General features: G+C 43.9%; 2 protein-coding genes across 2 annotated transcripts in view; both read right to left on the reverse strand.

Annotated features, from left to right (window-relative positions):
• The window catches only part of LOC311503707 (uncharacterized protein), a 62,473-nt gene extending 58,836 nt beyond the window's left edge, over positions 1-3,637 (reverse strand). The window contains exons 1-3 of the mRNA XM_084566578.1: positions 3,235-3,637; positions 2,778-2,870; positions 718-899 (exon numbers count right to left, since the gene is read on the reverse strand). Coding sequence (XP_084422704.1) covers positions 718-899; positions 2,778-2,839 — 244 coding nt within the window. The 5' untranslated portion in view covers positions 2,840-2,870; positions 3,235-3,637. The remainder of the gene's footprint in view (positions 1-717; positions 900-2,777; positions 2,871-3,234) is intronic.
• Positions 3,638-13,568: 9,931 nt separating this feature from the next.
• Positions 13,569-21,552, reverse strand: anks6 (ankyrin repeat and sterile alpha motif domain containing 6). The gene is made up of 18 exons (XM_084566579.1): positions 20,947-21,552; positions 20,143-20,361; positions 19,853-20,054; positions 19,575-19,725; positions 18,789-18,833; positions 18,462-18,666; positions 18,254-18,360; positions 17,094-17,248; positions 16,727-16,982; positions 16,543-16,592; positions 16,165-16,359; positions 15,917-16,079; positions 15,605-15,825; positions 15,190-15,382; positions 15,005-15,072; positions 14,723-14,839; positions 14,493-14,589; positions 13,569-14,400 (listed from the first exon to the last, which is right to left on the reverse strand). The coding sequence occupies exons 1-18, from the start codon at positions 21,288-21,290 to the stop codon at positions 14,351-14,353; spliced, it is 2,838 nt and encodes a 945-aa protein (XP_084422705.1). The 5' UTR covers positions 21,291-21,552; the 3' UTR covers positions 13,569-14,350.
• Positions 21,553-21,604: the final 52 nt, after the last annotated feature.

The following is a 21,604-nucleotide window of genomic DNA, read 5'->3' on the forward strand; positions in this document are numbered from 1 at the left end:
AGGGCAGGGAGGGAGGGAGGCAGGGAGGGAGAGAGGGTGGGAAAACAAGAGCAGGCCTTCGACGTAGCGTTTAATTACATGTGAGCAGAAAAGACATTAAGATAGATGGACGACCGGGAGCTGAGGTGAAGAGGCAAAAAGTTTTGAATCAATAAAAAACTTACAATCATTAACCGCTCTCACAAGTTTGATGAAACTTTTAATTAGCAGGGTTTTCTAAAAGAGTTTTATCCTGGTTTGAGCCATTACCACCAAAGAAGCAGAGAGAAAACGTTCACAGGTTAGAAAGAGCCCAAAAAGAGAGATTTTGTAAATGTAGTCTTTCTTTACAGGCTACTTATTTCTCTAAATAATCACTTCCACGTCACAACACTGCAAAACAGTAAATGTATATCTATAGTTTCTTCCACTCCTGCTACTGCAAACATTAATAACTCACGTTTGAATCACTTATGTCGGATTTTATCACCATGTTTCTTTAACGCAGAGATAAGACTTTACAATTAATATGTAATCCAGTAAACTGAATTATATCCATATAACAGAGGTGGGCCACGATGACCTCTGTGCCAACGTACAGCCAATAAAGTCTAACCCATGTCAGCTCAGCAGCTTCCTACCAACACAAAACGACACACACACACACACACAGAAACACACACACATCCACAGAAACACCACCGGCACTATAAATGTCATCTATTTGACCTCCTTTACCTTGGAAGAAACTCTTGACGCGGAGGTAGGAAACGGCGAGCCGCAGCACTGACAGCTTGTCCAGCTTCGAGATGACATCTGGGGGGAACGGCAGCAGGCTGGCCAGGCGGTCCAGTTCGGCGTTCAGCCTGTCCCGGTGCCGCTTGGATGGGTTGGTTTTCTCATTGGCGGAGGACGGCTTCCTTTTGACGAGATGGACACAGACAGACGGAGCTCAGAGGGCAGCAGGGAGCGTGTGTGTTACAATCAGAGGTCATATATATATCAAAACAAGAAATGTTTTAGCTAAAATTGTCTTTTTTTTTTCACACGCTTGACTAAAAAGCACCTCGACAAGGAGTAGCAGCAGCAGCAGCAGCATAAGAAATAACTTGTTCACTTGTTGCTGCTGCTGTTAGTCTAGGTCAGATTCACACAACACGACACAGGTTGTTTTAAAAAGCTTACAATAATCTGGGTCTGTGCTTTAATGTTATTAATAATCACTCATATAAGAGCTGGTGTTTAACTAGTTGTCCAAGTTGTCATATCAGATCTGTATCAGGGGCACAAGGGATGCAGCGCTTTACTCACGAGAAGATTTAGCGAGTTAGTACTTGATGGTTTCGACGGATATGACTTATAAGGCACGCAACTCATCTGGATTAGTTTCTAAACAAATAATACCTGACAATTCTGCTCGTCAGCTGTTCCTCATTACAATGACAGAAGCTCCTGGATCATATTTTGCCTGACTCTGTGGCGAGCACCACAACCCAAGTAGATACACATGACCGAGCAAGCCACACCGTGCACAAGTCTGTCTTTCTTTAAACTGTATTTCTTTTTCTTTTTCTTTTTTTGTCTCAGCCTCCCCCTCATACACCATGCACCATTCTCTCCAAAAACAAAACGGAAGAAATGATTTAGGGGTTTCATTCTATCAGGGGGGGTCAGTCCCTAAAGAATATCTGTCACGTTAAATGCACCGTGCCTGTTCTACTTAGTGACTCCCGATATCAGAGGTATCGGCCTGACGCGCCCCGATCCTTCGCAGTGCCGCAGAGAAAGTAAAACCTTAGGCTTAAAGTTATTTGTGCATTTTAGTGCGGCGTGCCACAGCTTTCCCAGTCAAACCTAACATAATCCACATATGTCATGGTCAGCTTCGGCTTCCGAGAGTTTTCTGTTCGTGTGCCCCGAGAACTTTTACAAGAATTGCCAGACTTTGTTTAATCCTGACGACGCAGCTAATAAATGTATTTTGAAATACATGCAAATGTCAAGGGCCGGTCACATTATTTGGTTAAACTAAAGTTCGCCTTACTTGCAACCTCAACAAAAAGCACAAGAAAATACGGCAAAGGGGTCACATCATTGTTCCACCATTACACAACAACAATAAAAAGTGAATTTCATCGCAATTAAAATACTTGAAAATATTGTGGAACGGCGAAGAGGCTGAAAAACAATAGTCTTCTCCGCACAAAGCATCGGTTTGATGTGGCGAAGGTTTCCTTTCAGATCAGAAGCACAGGCTAAAAACTTAAAACTTCACAAAAGCCCGGGTCCTTGTTAAATTACCACTTCCCTCTTCAAATTCTTACTACAGCCAGATATCATGACTGATCTGTTGACAAGAAATGTATTTGCCCTTTCATCAAAAGCCACAGACACTTAAAGTAGCACCAAGCAAACGCAAAGTGTGACTCATGAGGCTGCACGGAGACAAACAATGTTAATAAAAGGTACTGCAATAACTATATTTGCACATATAAAGTTAGTTTGTATTAACAGTGTGAAGTCAAAAAGGCAGTGAAATCACTGGAGTTATTTGTGACATTCAGAGCTACATTTAAAACTGACAATCTGTACCAGACTGAGCTTATACCCCTATATTTTCACACCTTCATGCTCATGCTAGTCACTAACTTCCTGTACTTCACTATATTTAATATACTAATTAGAAGAAAAAAAAAAAGTTTCTCTCGCACGTTGCCAGGCAAGGGAAATAAACAAAAGAAATAAATAAATAAATAAACAAACTGATTTGACAAATGCAGAATATTGAGCTGCTTAACTGCTTTTGGACGGGCTTCCTCCTCTTTCTGCCCGCGTACATGCAGTCTCCAGGAGGGATCATGATCTTGCGCTCCGTGGAGGTAACAGGTGCGCTGCGGATGACACAGAGCAACTTTCAGGCTGGAGAGAGGAACTTAGCACACAGTGTGAGGTAGCTGTTGCACGTTATGTCACCCAATGTCAAAGACAAAAGTTCCTTAGGATGAAATGTGCACTAAATCCCCCCCCCCCAAAAAAAAAATAAAGCGATTATTAGTCTGTAAAAGCATAAAATGTATATTTAGTGTAAATTAAGATTCAAGGCGTATCTTAGTGCCTTTGCTAATAAGTGCAAATAATTCAAATAAAACTAAAAAATAAATGAAATATATTGATTAGTAAGAAGTAGCAGAAGTAAAAGGCATGTTCTTGGAAATTAAATTTAAATTAAAAAAACGTCACGCAGAAAACACTTACCTAAGATGTCTGTGACTTTCACTTAATTCCAGTATAGTGATGTCTGTGGCGTCACATTCACTTTAAAATGTAGAGAACACAGAGATGCGTCTCCCCGGCGATGCACCGACTCCAGCAGCGATAAATCCCAGGGAAAAATAAAACAAACACGGAGAGGTCCTGCGTACGAGCTCCGAGCTGATGTTTTCATCAGCGCTGTACTGCTCGGGGCAGATGTTGGCTGATGCTTTATACCCAATTGAGTCGCCTTCACTTCCTCGCGTTTCAGGTGGCGGATTCCTCTGAATGACATGTCGAGCCCTTCGCACGCAACTCTCTGCCACACAAACACGGCGAGGGCGCACACACACACACACACAGAAACACATACACACACACACACGCGAACCTCGTGTTGCGTTCAGGTGCTGTCTGCATATAGGAATAATGCATATTTTTGCTTTGATTTTTTACCTTTACGTTAGTTTTGCTGTCATTCTTATGAAGGAAAAATAAATTAATATCTTTGTCAACACACAATTTCACATCGTATTTTACACAATTTTCGCCATCATTAAAAAGCTGCGTGCCTACAAGCATTTTATTTATTTATTCTTTAACTTTAGCCGCAGTTTTAACCCCGTTTTAGAAAAAAATAAATACAACTCTACTGATAACAGCTACAGTCTTCACCGTGCTACTCTTCAACTCGCGCTAAAATACGTGTAAGTACGCGATTTTCCCAGTATCCTAGCTAACTAATATTACATTTGTGATCAGTTTGCATATTTACGAGGAGCACTTGAAGGTAGCAAAAGCCCAACCCGACCCGAGAGACATTTTTCGAGCAGCGCGAGGGGAGGGATCACACGCGAAGGGCAGCAGAGGCTCGAGCTTTCGAAGCCTTCACATTCGAAGCGAGGCGGTTGTCGGTTGACGCTACTAACGGACCAGGGGTTTTCTCTTTTTTTGTCTTATTTTATGTATTTTTTTTACTACTTTGACACGTTAAAGACAAGAGTTCATTTCCAACTAAACCTGCTGCGCTTGAACATCACCGTGCGTCGACCCGGACTGGACTTCTTTGTAGTTAATTTAACGAGCGTAGCTTTCCAGAAACAGCCTCGCGCTCTCTCGGCACAGGTTAACGCCGGAAATAAGACGATCGCGCCTTCCAAAACAAAAGCACTGACGAGTCGTGGATCAACTGTACAGTGTTGAATCAGTTCGTCTTTGTAGTCTCTGGAAGTAAATGTGACTCCACCTGCGAGTGGGAAAAAGGATTAACCGAGGTTGTGGTCATTCAAACGCTGTAAATAATGTGTAATTTTAAAAGTTTGGTGTAATCTGTAAGGTTTTATTTTGCAATTTTATAACCGGAAATGCTATGCTAAGCTGTTGGACTTGACGGAACTATGCTTCAGTTCCTATCTTATATAAATACTTGAGTTCATTATTTATTAATTGATTAAGTTATATAAAAGGAGACACGTATTCCAAACAAAACATTAACATGAATATTAATAATAGTTCAAATTATTGATATTAATTAATAAAAATCCTGCTTGCTTGTAAAACATTCCTAAATAAAGTTTGCTTTGAAAAAAAGTTGTCTTTTCACTGAAACACAAACGGTACAGTCACCGGAAAACACAAGCTACTAACTGTATGTACTGTAGCTTGTATTGTACTGTGGTTTGCTTTAGTGCACCCTAGTGTGCAGATGCATTAACTACAAAAACAAGAAGCTGATGGATGTGAAGTAAATCATGCAAGTCGAGTTACGCTCCGATACACTTCTTCTTTAAATAAAGATGACACGGTACAGGAGGATCCCCATGGTAACGAAGCACAACAAGCACCATAAACAATACAAATAAGGAAGAATTTGATTGTTTCTTTTACTCATTAGGATTAGGAAACATAGGAAAAATGGACACATGGACTTCAATACACTAACCACATTGTTTATTTTGGTGTGGTGGTTAGCACTGATGCCTCACAGCAAGAAGGTTATGGGTTCGATTTCATCTAGGGCCTCTCTGTGTGGAGTTTGCATGTTCTCCCTGTGTCTGCGTGGGTTCTCTCCAGGTACTCCAGCTTCCTCCCACCGTCCAAAGACATGCTCATTAGGTTAATTGGTGATTCTAAATTGGCTGTAGGTGTGCATGTGAGCATCAATGGTTGTCTGTCTCTCTGTGTTAGCCCTGCGATGGACTGGCGACCTGTCCAGGATGTACCCCGCCTCTTGCCCAATGACAGCTGGGCAAGAGACGAACCTTCACAGGACAAGTGGTTACAGAAGAAGAATGAATGAATGAATGAAGACAGTCTTGAGCCACACAGACAAGATGTGCTGTTGTGACGTGGCTCAACCTACTAAGGTTTATGGCAACCAATGGGATTATTTCTGAAAAGCTCTGACAAACGTTTCCCTAGCTAAAACTTTAATCTGCCAGCTAATGAAACTGAGCAAAGCAGCCAGTGGGAATTTTGGCAGCATGATGAGAGCAGATTAAATCACTGTTTAATCACCACAGGTCCTCAATAAGGTCAAAAACAACAAGCAGAACAAAGGCCACGTGCTCGGTTGGGGTTGATGCGAAAAGGAAACTCGATGCATTTGTCACTCAACCCCCGTCGTCTTCCACGGCTGTTATGAAATGCAATTCTTCCGAAGCGAGTCGGCCTACACTTAAACAGATCGGGTGGCTGCGTATGATGCGGCTGTATCAAATTGTACATCAGTAGGGATGTTCTATTTGTTGTGACAGGTGGAGATGGGGATCTGATGAGGTCCTAAGGTCCCGTTAACACTGTCACTGGCTGCCATTAAAGCTACAGGGAGCTCTGGTATCGTTGCAAATCCACTGGCAACACTATCCAAGCTGCCTTCCAGATTAGCCTTAGCTTAATGCTCTGCTAATGCTGCGGGGGCAGACCTTTGCACGCAACAGTGTAATTGTCTCAGCAAGTGTGTGAGTGTGTGTGTGTGTGGTTAAATACACATCTCACAAAAGTGGCCGTGCAGCCAAACATGACTCCACGAAGGGCAAGAATGTGGCTTTCATTGATTAAGATGCCCTGGTTAGCATCGCCTTAGGGACACTTCGGGGGACACGCAGAGCTGGGACACGACAAGTCTGATTCCTAATGGACATGCATAATTGATGAGAGGAGGGGGGGGTCAATAACGGAAAGCGCCAAACATACACTCGCTTCACCTCTGTCGCTGTCATTTAAAGCTTGCTTTCCATTAAGTGCTCCGTGATTGCTCCAGTGAGAGGCAAAACAAGACACGCAACCTAATTAACACGTAGCATGGAGGACAATCCCGACCTCTCGCGCACTCGTAAATGGATGTACATCATCACTAATCCTGTCAAGATGTGAGACGAAAGAGGCTCCCGGTGTACACCAATCAGCCACAACATTAAAACCTCTGACAGCAGAAGTGAATAACATCGACCATCTTGTGACAATTCAGTGTTCTGCTGGGAAACTTTAGGACCTGGCATTCATTCATGTGGATGTTACTTAGACATGTAGCACCCACCTAGACCAGACCAGGCACCCCCACCCCATAGCAAGGACACTCCTTGATGACAGCAGCCATCCCCAGCAGGATGCAGTCGCAAAAACACTTTAGGAACTACTGGCCTCCAAATTCACTAGATCCCAAACTGATCAAGTATCTGTGGGATGATCCATAGAGGCCCCTCCCCTCAAAGCCCCCCCCCCACTAACAACATCCTGTTGCCAGACACCACAGGACACCCTCAGAAGACCCATGTCCATTCTCTGATGAGTCACAACAGTTTTGGAGGCACAAGGGAGACTTATGCAATATTAGGGAGGTGGCCGTAATGTTATGCCTGATCTGTGTATCTATCTATGTGAAGCTGCTATAGAAAGCAAAGCAGAATGGAAGCAGCCGAGATGTATTTAATCTAATACAAACAAAAGTCGTGTCCATTGAGGTGATGACCTCATTTTCCGAAGACCCGAACTCAAAGGGCACGAGGAGCGCTATGGAAAAGCAGACATGTCGCTGAAAGGATTTGTGGTCCCAGAGTCATAAGCCATGACAGCAGAGAGCTCTTAATGCAAAAGACCAGCTCAAAAGGTCCTGTTAGTTCAAACAGGAAGCCTGCTCTGACCCCTCAGGACCTGCAAGACATACTTTGTGCCATGCCGACATAAAGCGAGCACACGGGGAAAAAAAAACAAAAAACGAAAGCGAGGTTTTTAGATATTCATTTTCATACAGAAAGCCCCAAACAGTCACGCAATGACCCTCGAGTGTTTACGGTAATACCACATTTGATGTTTGTCTGGGGACAATGAGCAGATATTCTTTGATCTCATAAGACCTCAAATCCTGAACAAAATTTGACAACAAAACCAAAAGGCACAGATTGAAAAAGCCTCGGATGCACAAAAATAATCTGGCAAAATACGATTACTGCAAAACTTCTGGACAGGAAGCAGTATAGATCTCATTAATGATCCCTTCAGGGTACGATTGTGAAACTATTGTATTTATTTATGCTCTGAAACATATGGAATCAGTTGAGACTGGAAAAGGAGAAGCATATATTATTATACTGTTTACGCTAACGTAAAATACCGTGCAGTTTAATATCAGCAGTTTGAGCTCCGAATAAGAGATAAGCTGCGTATGGACAACAGAGAAACATGAGCCGATGGAGCCAAATGTTAATGAATATACCCTCAAACTCGTGCTCAGCTGTCACGTTTCTGTCCGTCCCTGCGTTAAGATCTATGTCAATTGGTCTGAGAGGGAAAACTGTGTGTTGGGACTCTGTGGGGATAATCTTTTGTTGACATTTGGATTTGCGTTTTTTTCCAGAGGTCACTTTACGGCTAGACCGAGGGTCAGACAGAGACCGACTTCTGCCTCTGCTCCCTCAGTCTCTGTAATCTGCTCCATCCCGAGGCTGCGGCCCTTTCTATCTGAGTGATGTATGCATTAAAAAAAAGAAAGAAAAAAAAAAAAGAGAAAGAAGGCCAGAGAGGTCGACAGAGAGGGCAGCAATGTTGTGCAACAAGACAGGATGCTAGGAAACCCTGCAAGCAAATGAGTCACTGTTGCAACGAAGAATGTTGACAGTGGAGCGCGAATGCGAAATCAGGCTGCAACTGTTTACGTGGACGCAGCTATTTATGCGCGCTGGTTACTGCATGTACTTCAGCTTTTCTTAACAACAACAAACTGAGAGCTCTTCAGAGAGGAAGGGTGGCAAGAGAGGAGAGGGAAATTAATCGACCTAAGCCAGGTTTCCAACCAAAATATTTGGTTGCAGAAATATTTTTTTTTCTGACAGATATAAAATCCTGTGAATATTAATTGGCGAATTAGATTACTGGCGGCTGTTTGCACGTTACTTTGCGTGCATCCCACAGATACTTGATCAGTTTGGGATGTAGTAAATTTGGAGGCCAGGTCAACACCTTGTCCTGTTCTTAATGTGTTTTTTGAGTTGTTCCTAAACCGTTTTTGGGGCTGCATCCTGCTGGGGAGTGTCATCGCTATGGGGTGGGGGTACCTGGTCTGGTCTAGGCGGGTGCTACATGTCTAAGTAACATCCACACTGAATGAACGCCAGGTCCAAGACAAGATGGTCAATGTTATTTACTTCTCCTGTCAGCGCATGCATGTATGTAGGGCATCACTATCACACTTTTTCCATAACCTTTGGTTTCTCGTACACACGCATAGTCATACCATATTCACACCTCCCCCTCCCCCATCCCACGAAACAACAGACTCTTAGTTGAAAACTTCTCTCAACAAGCAGCCCACACACACACACCTACACCGCACAGTTTTTTCCTCCCAAGCACCTTATTTTTTTTATTGTATATATTACCCATACTACCTCTGCAATAACACGTAAATATATAATCCCTGTAATTCCTGTTTACATTTGCACTTCAGTCACTTTACTCTTGCAGTCATGTTTACATCCTCCATGGACAGTCTGGATAGTTAATATATTTATGGGATAGTGTTGTTGTTTTTTGTGTATATATACTTTTACGCGTCTTGTACTTGCACGTCATGCTGCTCACTTGTGCCTTAAATGAATCTGAATCTTTTTTTTAAATATTTACTTAATGTAATATTCGTAGCTTGATTCCTATTACTGTGTTAACTTTGCACTTTTTGCTATTTGCACTTGTGGTTAGACGCAAAAGCTGCATTTCGTTGTGTATATCCCTGTGCTATATGCACTGACAATAAAGTTCAATCTAATCTAAACTGATTTACTTCTTTCCAAATGGGTCATTGGTCATTGGGTGAAAGCTCCAGAGGCTTCAAAACTGCAATCACTGCTCCCCACTACACCAAAGAGGTGTCACACACACATGCGGCGCAGCAAAGCCATTGCCTTAGGTGATGCGCATCAGAAAACCGCACTGGCTCGTACAGCCAGAGGCCGATGGCCGCTAAGTGACTTTTTGGGAAGACACCCAAATGCCGGGTAAATTTAGCTAAAATGTGACGCCGGGAGGGAGCAAGTCACTTCTCGTAAACTTCACTCCAATCCTGGACACATCACACCGAGCACAGAACCATCACTAGCTAATTAAGTTTAACAGTTAATAGTGAAATAGTTCTTTTAAGAGGTGAAATAAAGCAGGAGAGCGACTTCTTGTCTCCAAAGAAAATCCATCATTGAAGTCACTCGTTCCAACGATTTAAAAAAACAGATGAAAGAGATTCAAACGTGCATTCGCATGTATGAATTTTTGTGAGATTTTCCTCGTGTTTGGACCGGTCTGTCCCTGAGTGACTCTTCGCAGAGGAACACAGCTCTCATCGCTGCAGAAAAGCACGAGGAATGGAAATCGGAAAACTTCCACCGAAGCGAAAATTGATCTCCACAGGGAATCTGAACTTTAACGCAGACGGACTCAGGTTCTTTTAGGCAGGAAACCATTTTCAGCGTACGAGGCAGACATCCTGGCGGGCGGGCGGGGTCTCGCCATTAACGGGATTCATTAAAAATCTGGTTATTAATTACTTTTAAATCACGCGCACCCAAAAAAAAACTGCTTCATCCTGAGTCAAGCACCCATGATCTACTGTACGTCTGCTGTTCCTCCCTACTGCACGACTACTGTATTGACAGTTACAAACAAGATTATTAAATGTTATTCAACCCAATCAAAACCGTATGCGAATGAAAACAATTCGGAGGAAATTGAATGAGTCACTCCATTTGCTGCCCACATGCCACAGCGAACGCTAATATCTTCCAAATGCTCTCCCCTCCCTCTCCTCCAGCTCCTCACTGCTCACATGTGACCGTACGTCTGAGCTCTCAATCTGCCACAGTCCTGGAGAGGAGAGCCGTCCTGCACTGAGTGATGCTTTTCATTAAACACTACAGGAACCCTGTCGCCGGCCTGTCGGGCCAGTGCATATCCAGCTCATCAATAACGGTTTCAGCAACGCCAGCGTGTTGCTATTTGGTCATGTTTGGGGATGATCTGTGTGTGTTGCCGAAACTTCAGAGAAAGTTGTTTGAAGCGCTCGTCGTTTCATTTTTTCAGCTGATCATTCTCACATGGCGAAAAGAAAGCTTCAAAACACGAGAACACCAGTATCTGAGTCCTCATCCTGTATTGTTGATTTTTGTGTGGTGACTTGAAAGCACGCCTGGAAATAAAAAAAAGACTTTTCAGTTTAGTAGGAGACATCATAAACTCTGAAAAATGAAAAATAATTGCACATTTATAGAGAGACTCTAAAGTAAAAGAAAAATTGTTCTGTCAACACATTTTAAAGGGGAATTACCGTTTTTTACAACCTGGACCTTATTTCTGGCATAAAATATGATCGTTTACTCACCCATATAACTTTGGTGTCATTTGGAGTCGTAGATAGACGATATGTAGATCCACGTATATCTATATAATGGGAGTGAATGGGGCACCGAAACACAGCCTCTAAATAACGCATTATCTGCCGCGAAACACTCTCATTTCACCGATATTTGGTCATGATACGCTAGTGCTATTTCCCGTTTAGTCCGGAGTTACCTGTTATCATCATCCAGGGTCTGTGGATTGACCTGCTAACCTCTGACCTGTAATTTACCTGTAATTTGCTACTGCTAGTTTTTTGCAACATGGCTGAATATTTTTCCAATTCTGAGGTTGTGGACGACGACTTTGTTTATGATGGACGTCCTTACCGTTTTGAGCCAGAGTATACGGATGAGGAGCTCGTTGAAAGGAGGATGTGTAGGCAGGGAGAGGAAGAGCTAGCCAAAGAACAACAAACCGCTGCACGTCCACGAATAGATTACAGGTAACTCCAGACTCAACGGGGAATAGCACTAGTGTATCATAACAAAATATTGGTGAAATGAACAAGTTTCGTGGCAGATAATGCGTTATTTAGAGGCTGTGTTTCGGTGCCCCAGTCACTCTCACTATATGGATATACGTGGATCTAAATATCGTCCAAACAACTCTAAATGACACCGAAGTTATATGGGTGAGTAAACGATCGTATTTTATGCCAGAAATAAGGTCCAGGTTGTAAAAAAACAGTAGTTCTCCTTTACATAAACTTTCTCTCATGGAAAAAATTTTAATTCTTACAAAATGGCTAGCAGTGTGCTAATCGTTCCTGGATATTAATATGTTTAAAATAAAAACAAACCTATCCCCAAAAACCTCTGCAGACCGTTCCACATCACCTATGCTAGTGTTTTTTTTTAACCAGGTAAGCTAGCTAGAGCTCAACGCAGAGAAGAGCCACGAGGAACGCCTGCTCTCTGTTGATGTTACTCATGAATCAGACAGGGATGAAATTAAACAAGAAAACCTGTGCTCCCGCACACGTTTGAGCAAAGACAAGAACTGGCAGTGCTGCTGGGGGAGACGAGATGCAGAGGGAGGAACACAACAATCTGAGAAGGCATTTAATTTGACAAAATATTAGTGTACGCCCCAAGGTGCAGGATGAGTCATCAAGATTTTTATATGGACTTCCAGGAAATAACAAACTCTGAAATACCATTAATAATACCTACAAAATAAAAACAAAATGTCATTTTTTAGCAATATACCGATATATAGGAGATATAAACCGATCAGCCACAACATTAAGACCACTGAGAGGAGAAGTAAATAACATTGACCATCTTGTGACAAGTCAGTGTTCTGCTGGGAAATGTTTGGACCTGGCATTCATTCATGTGGATGTTACTTAGACATGTAGCACCCACCTAGACCAGACCAGACACCCCCACCCCACAGCAATAACAACCCTTGATGGCAGCAGCCATCCCCACCAGGATGCAGCTACAAAAACGCTTTAGGAACAACTAAAAAAAAACATGAAGAACAGCACAAGGTGTTGACCTGGCCTCCAAATTCACTCGATCCCAAACTGATCAAGTATCTGTGGGATGATCCACAGAGGCCGCTCCCCTCAAAGACCCCCCCACTAACAACATCTTGTTGCCAGACACCACAGGACTCCCTCAGAAGGCCCATGTCCATTCTCTGATGAGTCACAACTGTTTTGGAGGCACAAGGGAGACCTACACAATATTAGGAAGGTGGTCATAATGTTATGCCTGATCGGTGTATGTGTATATAATGCAAGGCATATCATGTAACAACAATTAAACATTGAATCAGAGCTCACTGGGACTTTAAAACAGTTTTTCTGGTACATCTTCACACCCAGGGGGCTTTTAAAGTGAATTCATCACAATGACTCGACATTGTCACGCGCAGATTAAAATCCATTTGAAGTTTGCAAACATCAGATGCTATAAAATTCTTGTCATGAGCGAGTGAGGCTGTAGCAGCTTTAATGTGCCAACTAAACTTGTGCAGAGGATCACAGCCCAGGATTGTCTGAGCTCAGTATCAAAGCTAGACAGCGCTGTCTTAATAATTCATTACATCAACAGGAGGTCGCTGCCATCTTGTGGAAGGAAGACGGTTTTACATCATTGATTTTAATTTGCTTTCGTACATCGTTTTTTTTTTTTTTAACACAAGCACGGCTGGAGTTGAGACCTATTTTCCAACTATTAAACCCAAGCAGCACTGAATACCGTTTGTATTCTGCTCATGTTTGTAGCATTTACTCGCGGACACGCATTTTATTTTGTTTAATTTGTGGTTTAATTCGTCATACAATTCACGTCCCCCCACGCTCATTACACGACTAAACAGGACATGACATCAGTGTCGTTTTATATTTAACTAACCGATTCACAAACACCGCCACAGCCCATCATTTGGATTTAAGACTCGGATTATAAATACACCTGATATTTACGATTGATACAGCGCTTCATCTGTCTTTATGCAGACCAACAGTTTAACGGTGCAGCCGGAGGCGAAAACATACAAACGTCTCGGAGGAAAGTGTTGCTCAATGCACCTCTTTCAAAGTAAATTTGCACTCCTAATAAAATGCTCCCGGAAAACATTTTCTCATCTCAAGTCCGGTAAGATATTAAATGGTAGAAACAAACATGTTTATTGAATCATCATGATGTTTATTTATTCATGACAGCGCAGCCTTGACGGAAATCATCTGTGTACATAGTGGTTTGCGAAGTCAAGACTTAAAGACACTAGTTAAAGCAGTCCATGAGACTGGAGGATGAAAAAAAAATAGTCTGGTTAATGTCCCTTTTTCCTCCATCGACTCTCGTCATCAGTGCACCTTCTTAGTCACAGCATCTGCCCTCACGTCTCAATCCCAGTCTCTCTTGCTCTCTCTCTTCTTTTCCCTTGACTTAACCACATTTACAATACATTTGCTGCATCTCACATTCATTGACAAAGAATGCGTGCTGCACAGCTTTTGTTAAAAGCAGCAAACACTGAACATCCCCGTTACGTCTCCCCTGCTTTACAATCCAATCAGAGGAATATTTTAAGGCAGTTTGGTCCAGTACGATCCTCTAAAGGCAGTTTTTGCTGCAGCGTCCTCTTGCACTACGACCTCTTGTGGTTTTGGGACGCTGGCGTCCAGAAGACTTCCCATTTTTCATGCCATACCATGTGGTCACCGGCATTTTACTCTTACTTTAAGTACCTTTGGTGAACTTCCTCGTGGGCATCAAGGCTACCTCTTACTGGAGGAACGTACCTGGTGTCTCATCCAACTCGTTGGAGCTGATAAAGAAAAGGGGGAAAAGACACAGTTCAGGATGCCGTCCTACTTCTATCAGGGTTGCCTGGCGCAGTTTCTAATATCTGTCACTTACAGCGTGGTTGTCCTGGTTGCCGTGGGTTACTGGCGCTGCTTCCAAAGGAAGACTGGAAGTTATGGATGGTCTCTTGAAGGATCTGCCTCTCTCGGCCCTGATGACAGCCAACAAGAATCGTTATAGAATAAGAACATTTTGATGCACTTGGCATTTGGCCCCTCTAGTATAAATTCACAGTAACAGCAATTAAATTCATTATCATATAAACTATTTAGAACTAAATGCACCTTTCCAGCATTGAGCTCTGATATGGCAGCTAAGATCTGTTGTCTGGGTCCGTCTGTTTTAATGCCCAGCTCCTTCAGGTCTCCGTCTGTTAGAGTCAGGAATGCCTCCATGTCTACCTAGAAGAAGAGAAAATAAGGTTTCTGTTTAATTTAAGGTAAGAACTGTCTCATTCATATAGTCTTTATAGCCACAGGAAAGCAGTTTCCTTCATGTTGAGAACTTATTTTATTTCTAGGTAAAGGAAATGTTTCGGTTTCTATTTGAAATAAAAGACAGAATACCTCCTGTTCTTCAAATATAGGCTGGTATTTCTCAAGGGACAGTTTTTTCAAAATACTGGACAGCTCATCTGAAAAAAAAAAAAAGACAAAACAATGTAGAAACACACAACTATTTGCAAGTTAATTTAGTTTCTCTAATTTCTCCAACAGCTCAACTGCAACACATATATAAGATCTGGCTTCACCTTCATCCGTGATGGTTCCGCTGCTCGAGCCACCGCTGCTCTTGGAGCGAGGGTGAGAAGAGGCTGAGGACAGAGAGTCTCCTGGGCCGGTCGGGATCTTGGGCGTTGGGGAAGGAGAAGGGGTCAGGGTGGGCGACGTACTCTTGGAGGTGGAGGAATTCCCCGACTGAGGTCTTTTTTTCAACTCCATCTTCTGCAAAGAGGACAAACGAGGACCGACGCCAATTATTCCACTATTAATACTCAGGCACCCTCTCCAAAAACTAGTCTAAATCCAAAACCTTGTTTAAAAAAAACTTCCTAAAACCTAAGGATCTCCTGAAAACCATTTCAAATCAAACAGGCTCACGTCACATCTGGCTCTGCATCCAGTCTTGATGGGTAAAAGCGGAGTAACAGTTCTGAAAATACATACCCTTCTAGAGTGGATGTCGGAGGCGACCAGGCTGGGGTGGGGGTGGATGTCAGGGAGGCTGATATCAGGTGGTGGAAGGCCAGAGGCTGAAGCTGGCAGCGGGGGCTGACTCTGAGTCTGGCTGGGCTGCTTCTCTGGAGCTGGGGCTTTCACCTCTATCAGGCCCGCTGCTCTTTTCCTCTGAGCTGCTATTTGGGAGAGGACACTGTCTGCACTGCCCCCTGGTGTAAAGAAGAGAAACAAGAATTTATTTTCTGTGTCTAACTTCTATTCTTTCTGTTTTTATTTGTTTTTAGATTCTTATGTGCGAACCTGAGCGGTTGTGAGAGTCCCGGTTGAGCCCGGCCACTCCGTTCGAGCCCCCTGAGGAGTGGGGGGAGTGGTAGTGACCGGAGTTGGAAGGAGAAGACGAAGAGGGTCCCTTTGGGATGCTGGGAAACTTAATGGACCTGCTAACCACACGACTGATGGACGTCTGCCAGAGAAAGAAAACAGCAACAGGCACATAAACGATGACATCTATAAGGACGTCGCAGAAACTTTCACACGCAAGCACTCACGATATCCGAGTTTCCACTGCTGTTGAGCTTCCTTTGTGGGGGCATGGGCAGGCGGGGCACTTCACTGCTGCCCTCTCTGAGGAGGCGAGAACGATCCGAGTTCCACGGCTCAAAGTTTGACGGCGGCAAGAAGGGAGGAATCACTGCTTTGAGCTTGTCGTTTGGCAGACGGGTCAGCGGTGCACCGCTCCTCAGCTGAAGATGAACACAGTATCATAATTCCCTCATTTAAATAATTGTGATTGTTTATTTTAAAGCAAAAGCAAGAGAAAATAATATATGAAATGTAAGAAATCCTAGATTAACGCATTCTATATAATGAAAGTAAATTATAAAAAAGTTCAAATGCAGCTCAAGCTCAAAACCAAACACTCCTACCATTGTGTTTTTTAGGAAGTCCTCCTTTTCTGACGATGTTCTGCAGTGACCTGGTAAAAGAAGAATGCATCACTTTTACACACGACTTTTCCATATTCTGAGACTTAAATTCAAATGTGATCAGTGCATTCGTTTTTAAGAAAACTGACAACGAATGCATCATGGTATTATTACTGTGGCTCACCAGCGTCTTTGGTCTTGACTGCCCAGGTGGTGTCATTTCCTCCCAGGGCGGGAGTCGGTGCCACCGCCCCATTAGACACAACAGCAGCAGCAGCAGCAGCAGCAGCAGTAGTCTTCAAACTCGCCTTCATCGTGGCATCCAGCGGAGTTTCGGCGTCGTCGGGGAACGGAGCCAGGCGATTGGACGAAAGGCCGTGCCTCAGGGTGTGAGTCAGCTTGAGCCGCCGGAAGCGATTGGACATCCGACTCCACCAGGACTGGAAGAAAGAAGGATGACGGGAAGATTTTAACCTCAACCGTTGTGATTTGGTGGCATTTTAAGTGAACGATATATAACAGTAACGAGACTTTCGTTTCTTTACTTTTACCTTGAGGCCACCCTTGTCATCAGGTGGTGGGACAGGGACATTGTTGAGGGACTGTCGACTCTTGGAGCGAGTCATTAACGTTCTGCCTCGGTGTTTTGACTTGTCTTTGACTACCTGCATGCACACTGACGCCAACAGACGGACCAGCTCCGTATCTGGTGAATTCAGACGAGAGACGCAAGGAAACGTTAGAAGAGCTCACAGAAACAAATGAACAAACGGCGGAGAATTAGCCGTAGTAGCAGATGTCTCTCATAACGCACTGAAAACAGTGAAACGTACATAAAAACAATACCATTTTTTACAATTAAATGCTACATATTGTATGTAATAACTTGCACTAAGTTAAATGAAACTGTTACAGTTTATTAAAACCGTATGTAATGAGCACTGTTACTATTGATTAACCTGTTGATTCTCTAATAATGGAGCTGGAGTCACTATACCACCACAGGCGACTATGAGATGAGCTTTTAGAAAAACAAATATCTAAATTTGAGAAAGTAACAGCAGTGAAATTTGACATTTTCCTTTTTAAAAGACAAACGCTAACCCATCTATTTGCTAAAAAATTAAATTTTGTTTAGCTGAATGTTCAAGTAACTGCGCAATTCTTCAATTTCCAGTCAATGTAATATCTAAAAGATATCAGATTTAGTTTTGTTTAGTAGTAGTGGCAGTAGTGGGCGGCACATTGGTGTGGTGGTTAGCACTGATGCCTCACAGCAAGAAGGTTCTGGGTTTGAATCCATCTGACTGTGGGGCCTTTCTTTCTGTGTGGAGTTTGCATGTTCTCCCTGTGTCTGCGTGGGTTCTCTCCAGGTACTCCAGCTTCCTCCAGACATGCTTATTAGGTTAATTAGTGATTCTAAATTGGCCGTAGGTTTGAGCGTGAATGGTTGTCTGTCTCTCTGTCTTAGCCCTGAGACCTGTCCAGGGTGTACCCCGCCTCTCGTCCAATGACAGCTGGGATAGGTTCCAGAGGACAAGCGGTTACAAACAATGAATGAAGGCTAGTGGTTTTTGTACCAAATTTTCCAAATATCTGAACAGTGTCGTCTAGTGAGACTATTTTTTGGGTAGAGTTTAAGAGTTTAAGGTGTTTGTTCAGCCTAACTAGGTTCTGTGCCGTAAAAGCGAGCGATGACGGTGAGGACTACCTGGGTCGTTGAGCAGCATGACCAAATCAAAGGCCGTGTATCCATTCTTAGCTCGAAGGTTGACGTCAGCGCCTTGATTCAGCAGGTACTTGACAATGTCTTTATTGCTGGAAGAAGGTGTGAGGAAGAAAACAAAAGACAATGTCACTATACTTCCTGTATGCACATCAATCCCGTGCTTGTACCATACAAAGCCGCTCCTACTTACCCGTGATACGTGGCCTGCATTAAAGCGGTCCACCCATGGACAGCATCTTGCTTGTCTATGTCGGCATTCTTGTCCACCATCAGCTGCACCACCTCTAACTGGCCGCTCACCGCTGCCATCATCAGAGGAGACGCTCCCTCCTGATTGGACGAATTCACCTGAGCGGGGTCCTCCTCCAGGATCTCTTTGACCAGCTGTGAATTCCCTGAATCAACACATAAACACACACGTAGACACACGAATACGCCAATAATAACCTGGTATTGTTACACAAAAAAAATATTAATTTCTTCACCGCTTCTGCTTCATGTGTTTAATTTAACTCACCCAGCTTGAGGGCGCTGAAGACATCCGGCCTTCTTCTCTCATCGTCTGTGAAGAAATGAGAAAGACTCTGAAACAACAGCCCTACTTGGCCTGACTCCACATAGCTCTGCACAGTCAGTCAGTCAGTCAGGGTGGGGGGTTGTGCACATAAAACCTAATTACTACACAGTTAGACACTGCAGAAAAAAAAATTTACTTGCAGAAAGAAAGAGAAATAAGAAAGATAGAGAAGTGAGAAGCTAAAAGACATAAAAACACTGGGTTTTGACTGGAAGACGTTAAGAAATATGGCAAGTCAGATGAAAACGCTTCAGTCTGGGCTTTTTAAGGAACATTGCGTTTGACCATGTTGGCAAAAAAACCCAAACCATCAGTCAGAAGAGCTGTCAAACATCAAAAGAGTCCCCACTGTTGGTCTCACTCTCACAGACGTGTTAACTGCAGTGTTAACGTCTAGAATATTGTGGTGACAACACACACAAAGAAGGCGTGAAAGTCGTCAGTTATCTTGTTAAACTCTACTCGAAAACCGTGAAAAGAAAACCGTGAGACTCTACTCTATTTTTTCCCCATCTCTCATTCAATAGACATTGTTTTGACGGCTGGTGGTTTGATTAACATGCACAGGTACATCAAGCGTCCGCATTAAGTCCCGACAGTGGATTGGCAGGCCCAAAAGCTGTTTTCCCTACTGCGACAGCTCAAAAACACCTGCTGTGCCCCGTGCAACAGGTGTTACAATACGCCGTGCCAATAAATGAAGCAACACTTTGAAGACGGCTCCACCTGTCTGTGGTCGGACAGTGGTGATGGAGTCCAGGTAGGCCTTGATGTCTCTCTGTTTTAGCTGCATGGCGAGTTCAAACGCCGTCTTGGACAGAACGTTGACTCGGTCTGGGTCGGCGCCACGCTCCACCAGCTGCTGAGCCACGGCCACCTTTAAAACGTGCACAAACAATATTATTTGCCAGCTTCCACGGAAATTTTAACACAAGCAGGATCTGTGTGCTTTAATTTTAAAATAAAATGCTGGGGTTTCATCAGTGTAAGATGTGTTTTTTCACCTTCCCACTGAGGGTGGCGACCATCAGCGGCCCCCAGCCAGTGGTCTTCTGGGAAAAGTTGATATCGGAGCCCCACTCCAGGAGCAGGAGCACAGTGGCCTCGTGGCCATGCTGGGACGCCACCATCAGGGCTGTGATGTCCATGAATTCTCTGCCACCGCCTCCTCCTGGACAGCCTTCACCCGGTGCAAAACCACCCGCACTGTGGGAAAGAAGACAAGAGAGAGGCACATCATTATAAAGGATTGAGAGCAGCGTGCAGGCTAAAGATGTCATTCACAGATAAAAACCTGCAGCTGTTGTTGTTGTTGCCGTTGGAGACTGCCTCCGCAGCGACAGCCAGGTGATCGTGATCGTCAACGTAGGCCCCGCTCTCCAGCAGCAGCTTGACCACATGAGTGTGTCCCCCACGGGCCGCCATAGTGAGGACGCTGGCCCCGAGCCTGTTGCGTCCGTTAATCTCGGCACCGTTCTCAAGGAGGATGTGGGCAACTGTCAGGTGACCAAACCTGGGTGGAGAATTGGGAAACTAAATAAATATTTTTCCCCCAGCTAAAGCCAGTTCATCAAACGTGCTAAATATGCATGAAGACAGTCGCATTTTAACATTAATTAACATCCTAAAGGTCAAGAAGGTCAAATTTATTATTATGTTAATCATCTGACATCTTTCCGCTTATAATATAAGCTTATCATACTTTATTATGTACAAGTTAAAGCTCCAGAGTCATAGAGGACAAATGCCTTTAGTCAAAGTTTCATGAAGTTGACAGAACAAGTTCAAAAAGTTCAAATTCATGTCCTCCACCAAACTCCATGCAAAATATTGCACATTTTCAGGCAACGCTCACAAAGAAATAAATTAACCAGACAGCCATTGTGTTCAGATAGAAAATGTTTGAACAAGTCAGTATTCACTCAAATTTATGTTTGTATCTGCCGAAATGAGGAGAATCATGTGAAAAATCCTAAACTCAGGGGTGAAGTTATGTACCATTACGGACAATAAATGACAAGCTAAATTATACTATTTTTAAATGGAGTTTGGTGTGACTTTCTTCACTGTGGAGTAAAGCTCCAGCGCGCAGCCCCACCTAGCAGCCTGCATCAGCGGGGTCCAGCCGTAGTTGTTGCGGCTGTCCACCGAGGCCCCCTTCCGTAGCAAGAACCGGACCAGGTTCTCGTGGCCGCTGGCCGAGGCGAACTGCAGGGCGGTGTTCCCCTCCTCGTCGGTGCAGTCCACCGGTACCAGAGACAACATGTCCGCCGCGGCGGCGGCGGCGGCGTTGCACTCGGAGCCAGCTTCTGACCGCAGCCTGCTCTGCCGTCCGGACTCCTTCGGGGCTCCGGGCTCCAGGATGCCCCGGGCTGTCTCATAGTCCCCCTCATCGCAGGCGCGTAGAAGCAGCAGCGAATTGGCGGGGACACCGAAATTCATGTCTTCATTTAAAGCGTTGTCCCGTCTCCATTCAACTGGTCTCAACTGCGAAAAAGTTTTCCTCTGTCACTTGGAGGCGGCCTGTGTTTGGAAATCATGACGCACAGTGAAATAAAGTTTATAATTCAAGTCAAGGGGCTAATCTTCTTGTCCCGGGACCCTACACCCGGGAACTGTTTTACAAACTTGACATTTAATCGTTAACTGTTGGACAAAACAACTTTCTGGCAGGCAGCCGGCACTGCCCGGTTCCGTTACTTGTTTAAGAATCTGACCGTTATCAAGTCAACGACAACACGACACGTGACTTCCGC

This window comes from Chelon labrosus, assembly GCF_963514085.1.
Source record: "Chelon labrosus genome assembly, chromosome: 18".
In the NCBI taxonomy this organism is placed as follows: domain Eukaryota; kingdom Metazoa; phylum Chordata; class Actinopteri; order Mugiliformes; family Mugilidae; genus Chelon; species Chelon labrosus.

Coding starts and splice junctions, on each gene's coding strand:
- anks6 (XM_084566579.1), bottom strand. CDS start 21,290: ATGAATTTCGGTGTCCCCGCCAATTCGCTGCTGCTTCTACGCGCCTGC. Junction 20,362..20,946: donor CCGCTGATGCAGGCTGCTAG/GTGGGGCTGCGC, acceptor TTCTCCACCCAG/GTTTGGTCACCTGACAGTTG. Junction 15,826..15,916: donor GGACTCTCACAACCGCTCAG/GTTCGCACATAA, acceptor TCTTTACACCAG/GGGGCAGTGCAGACAGTGTC.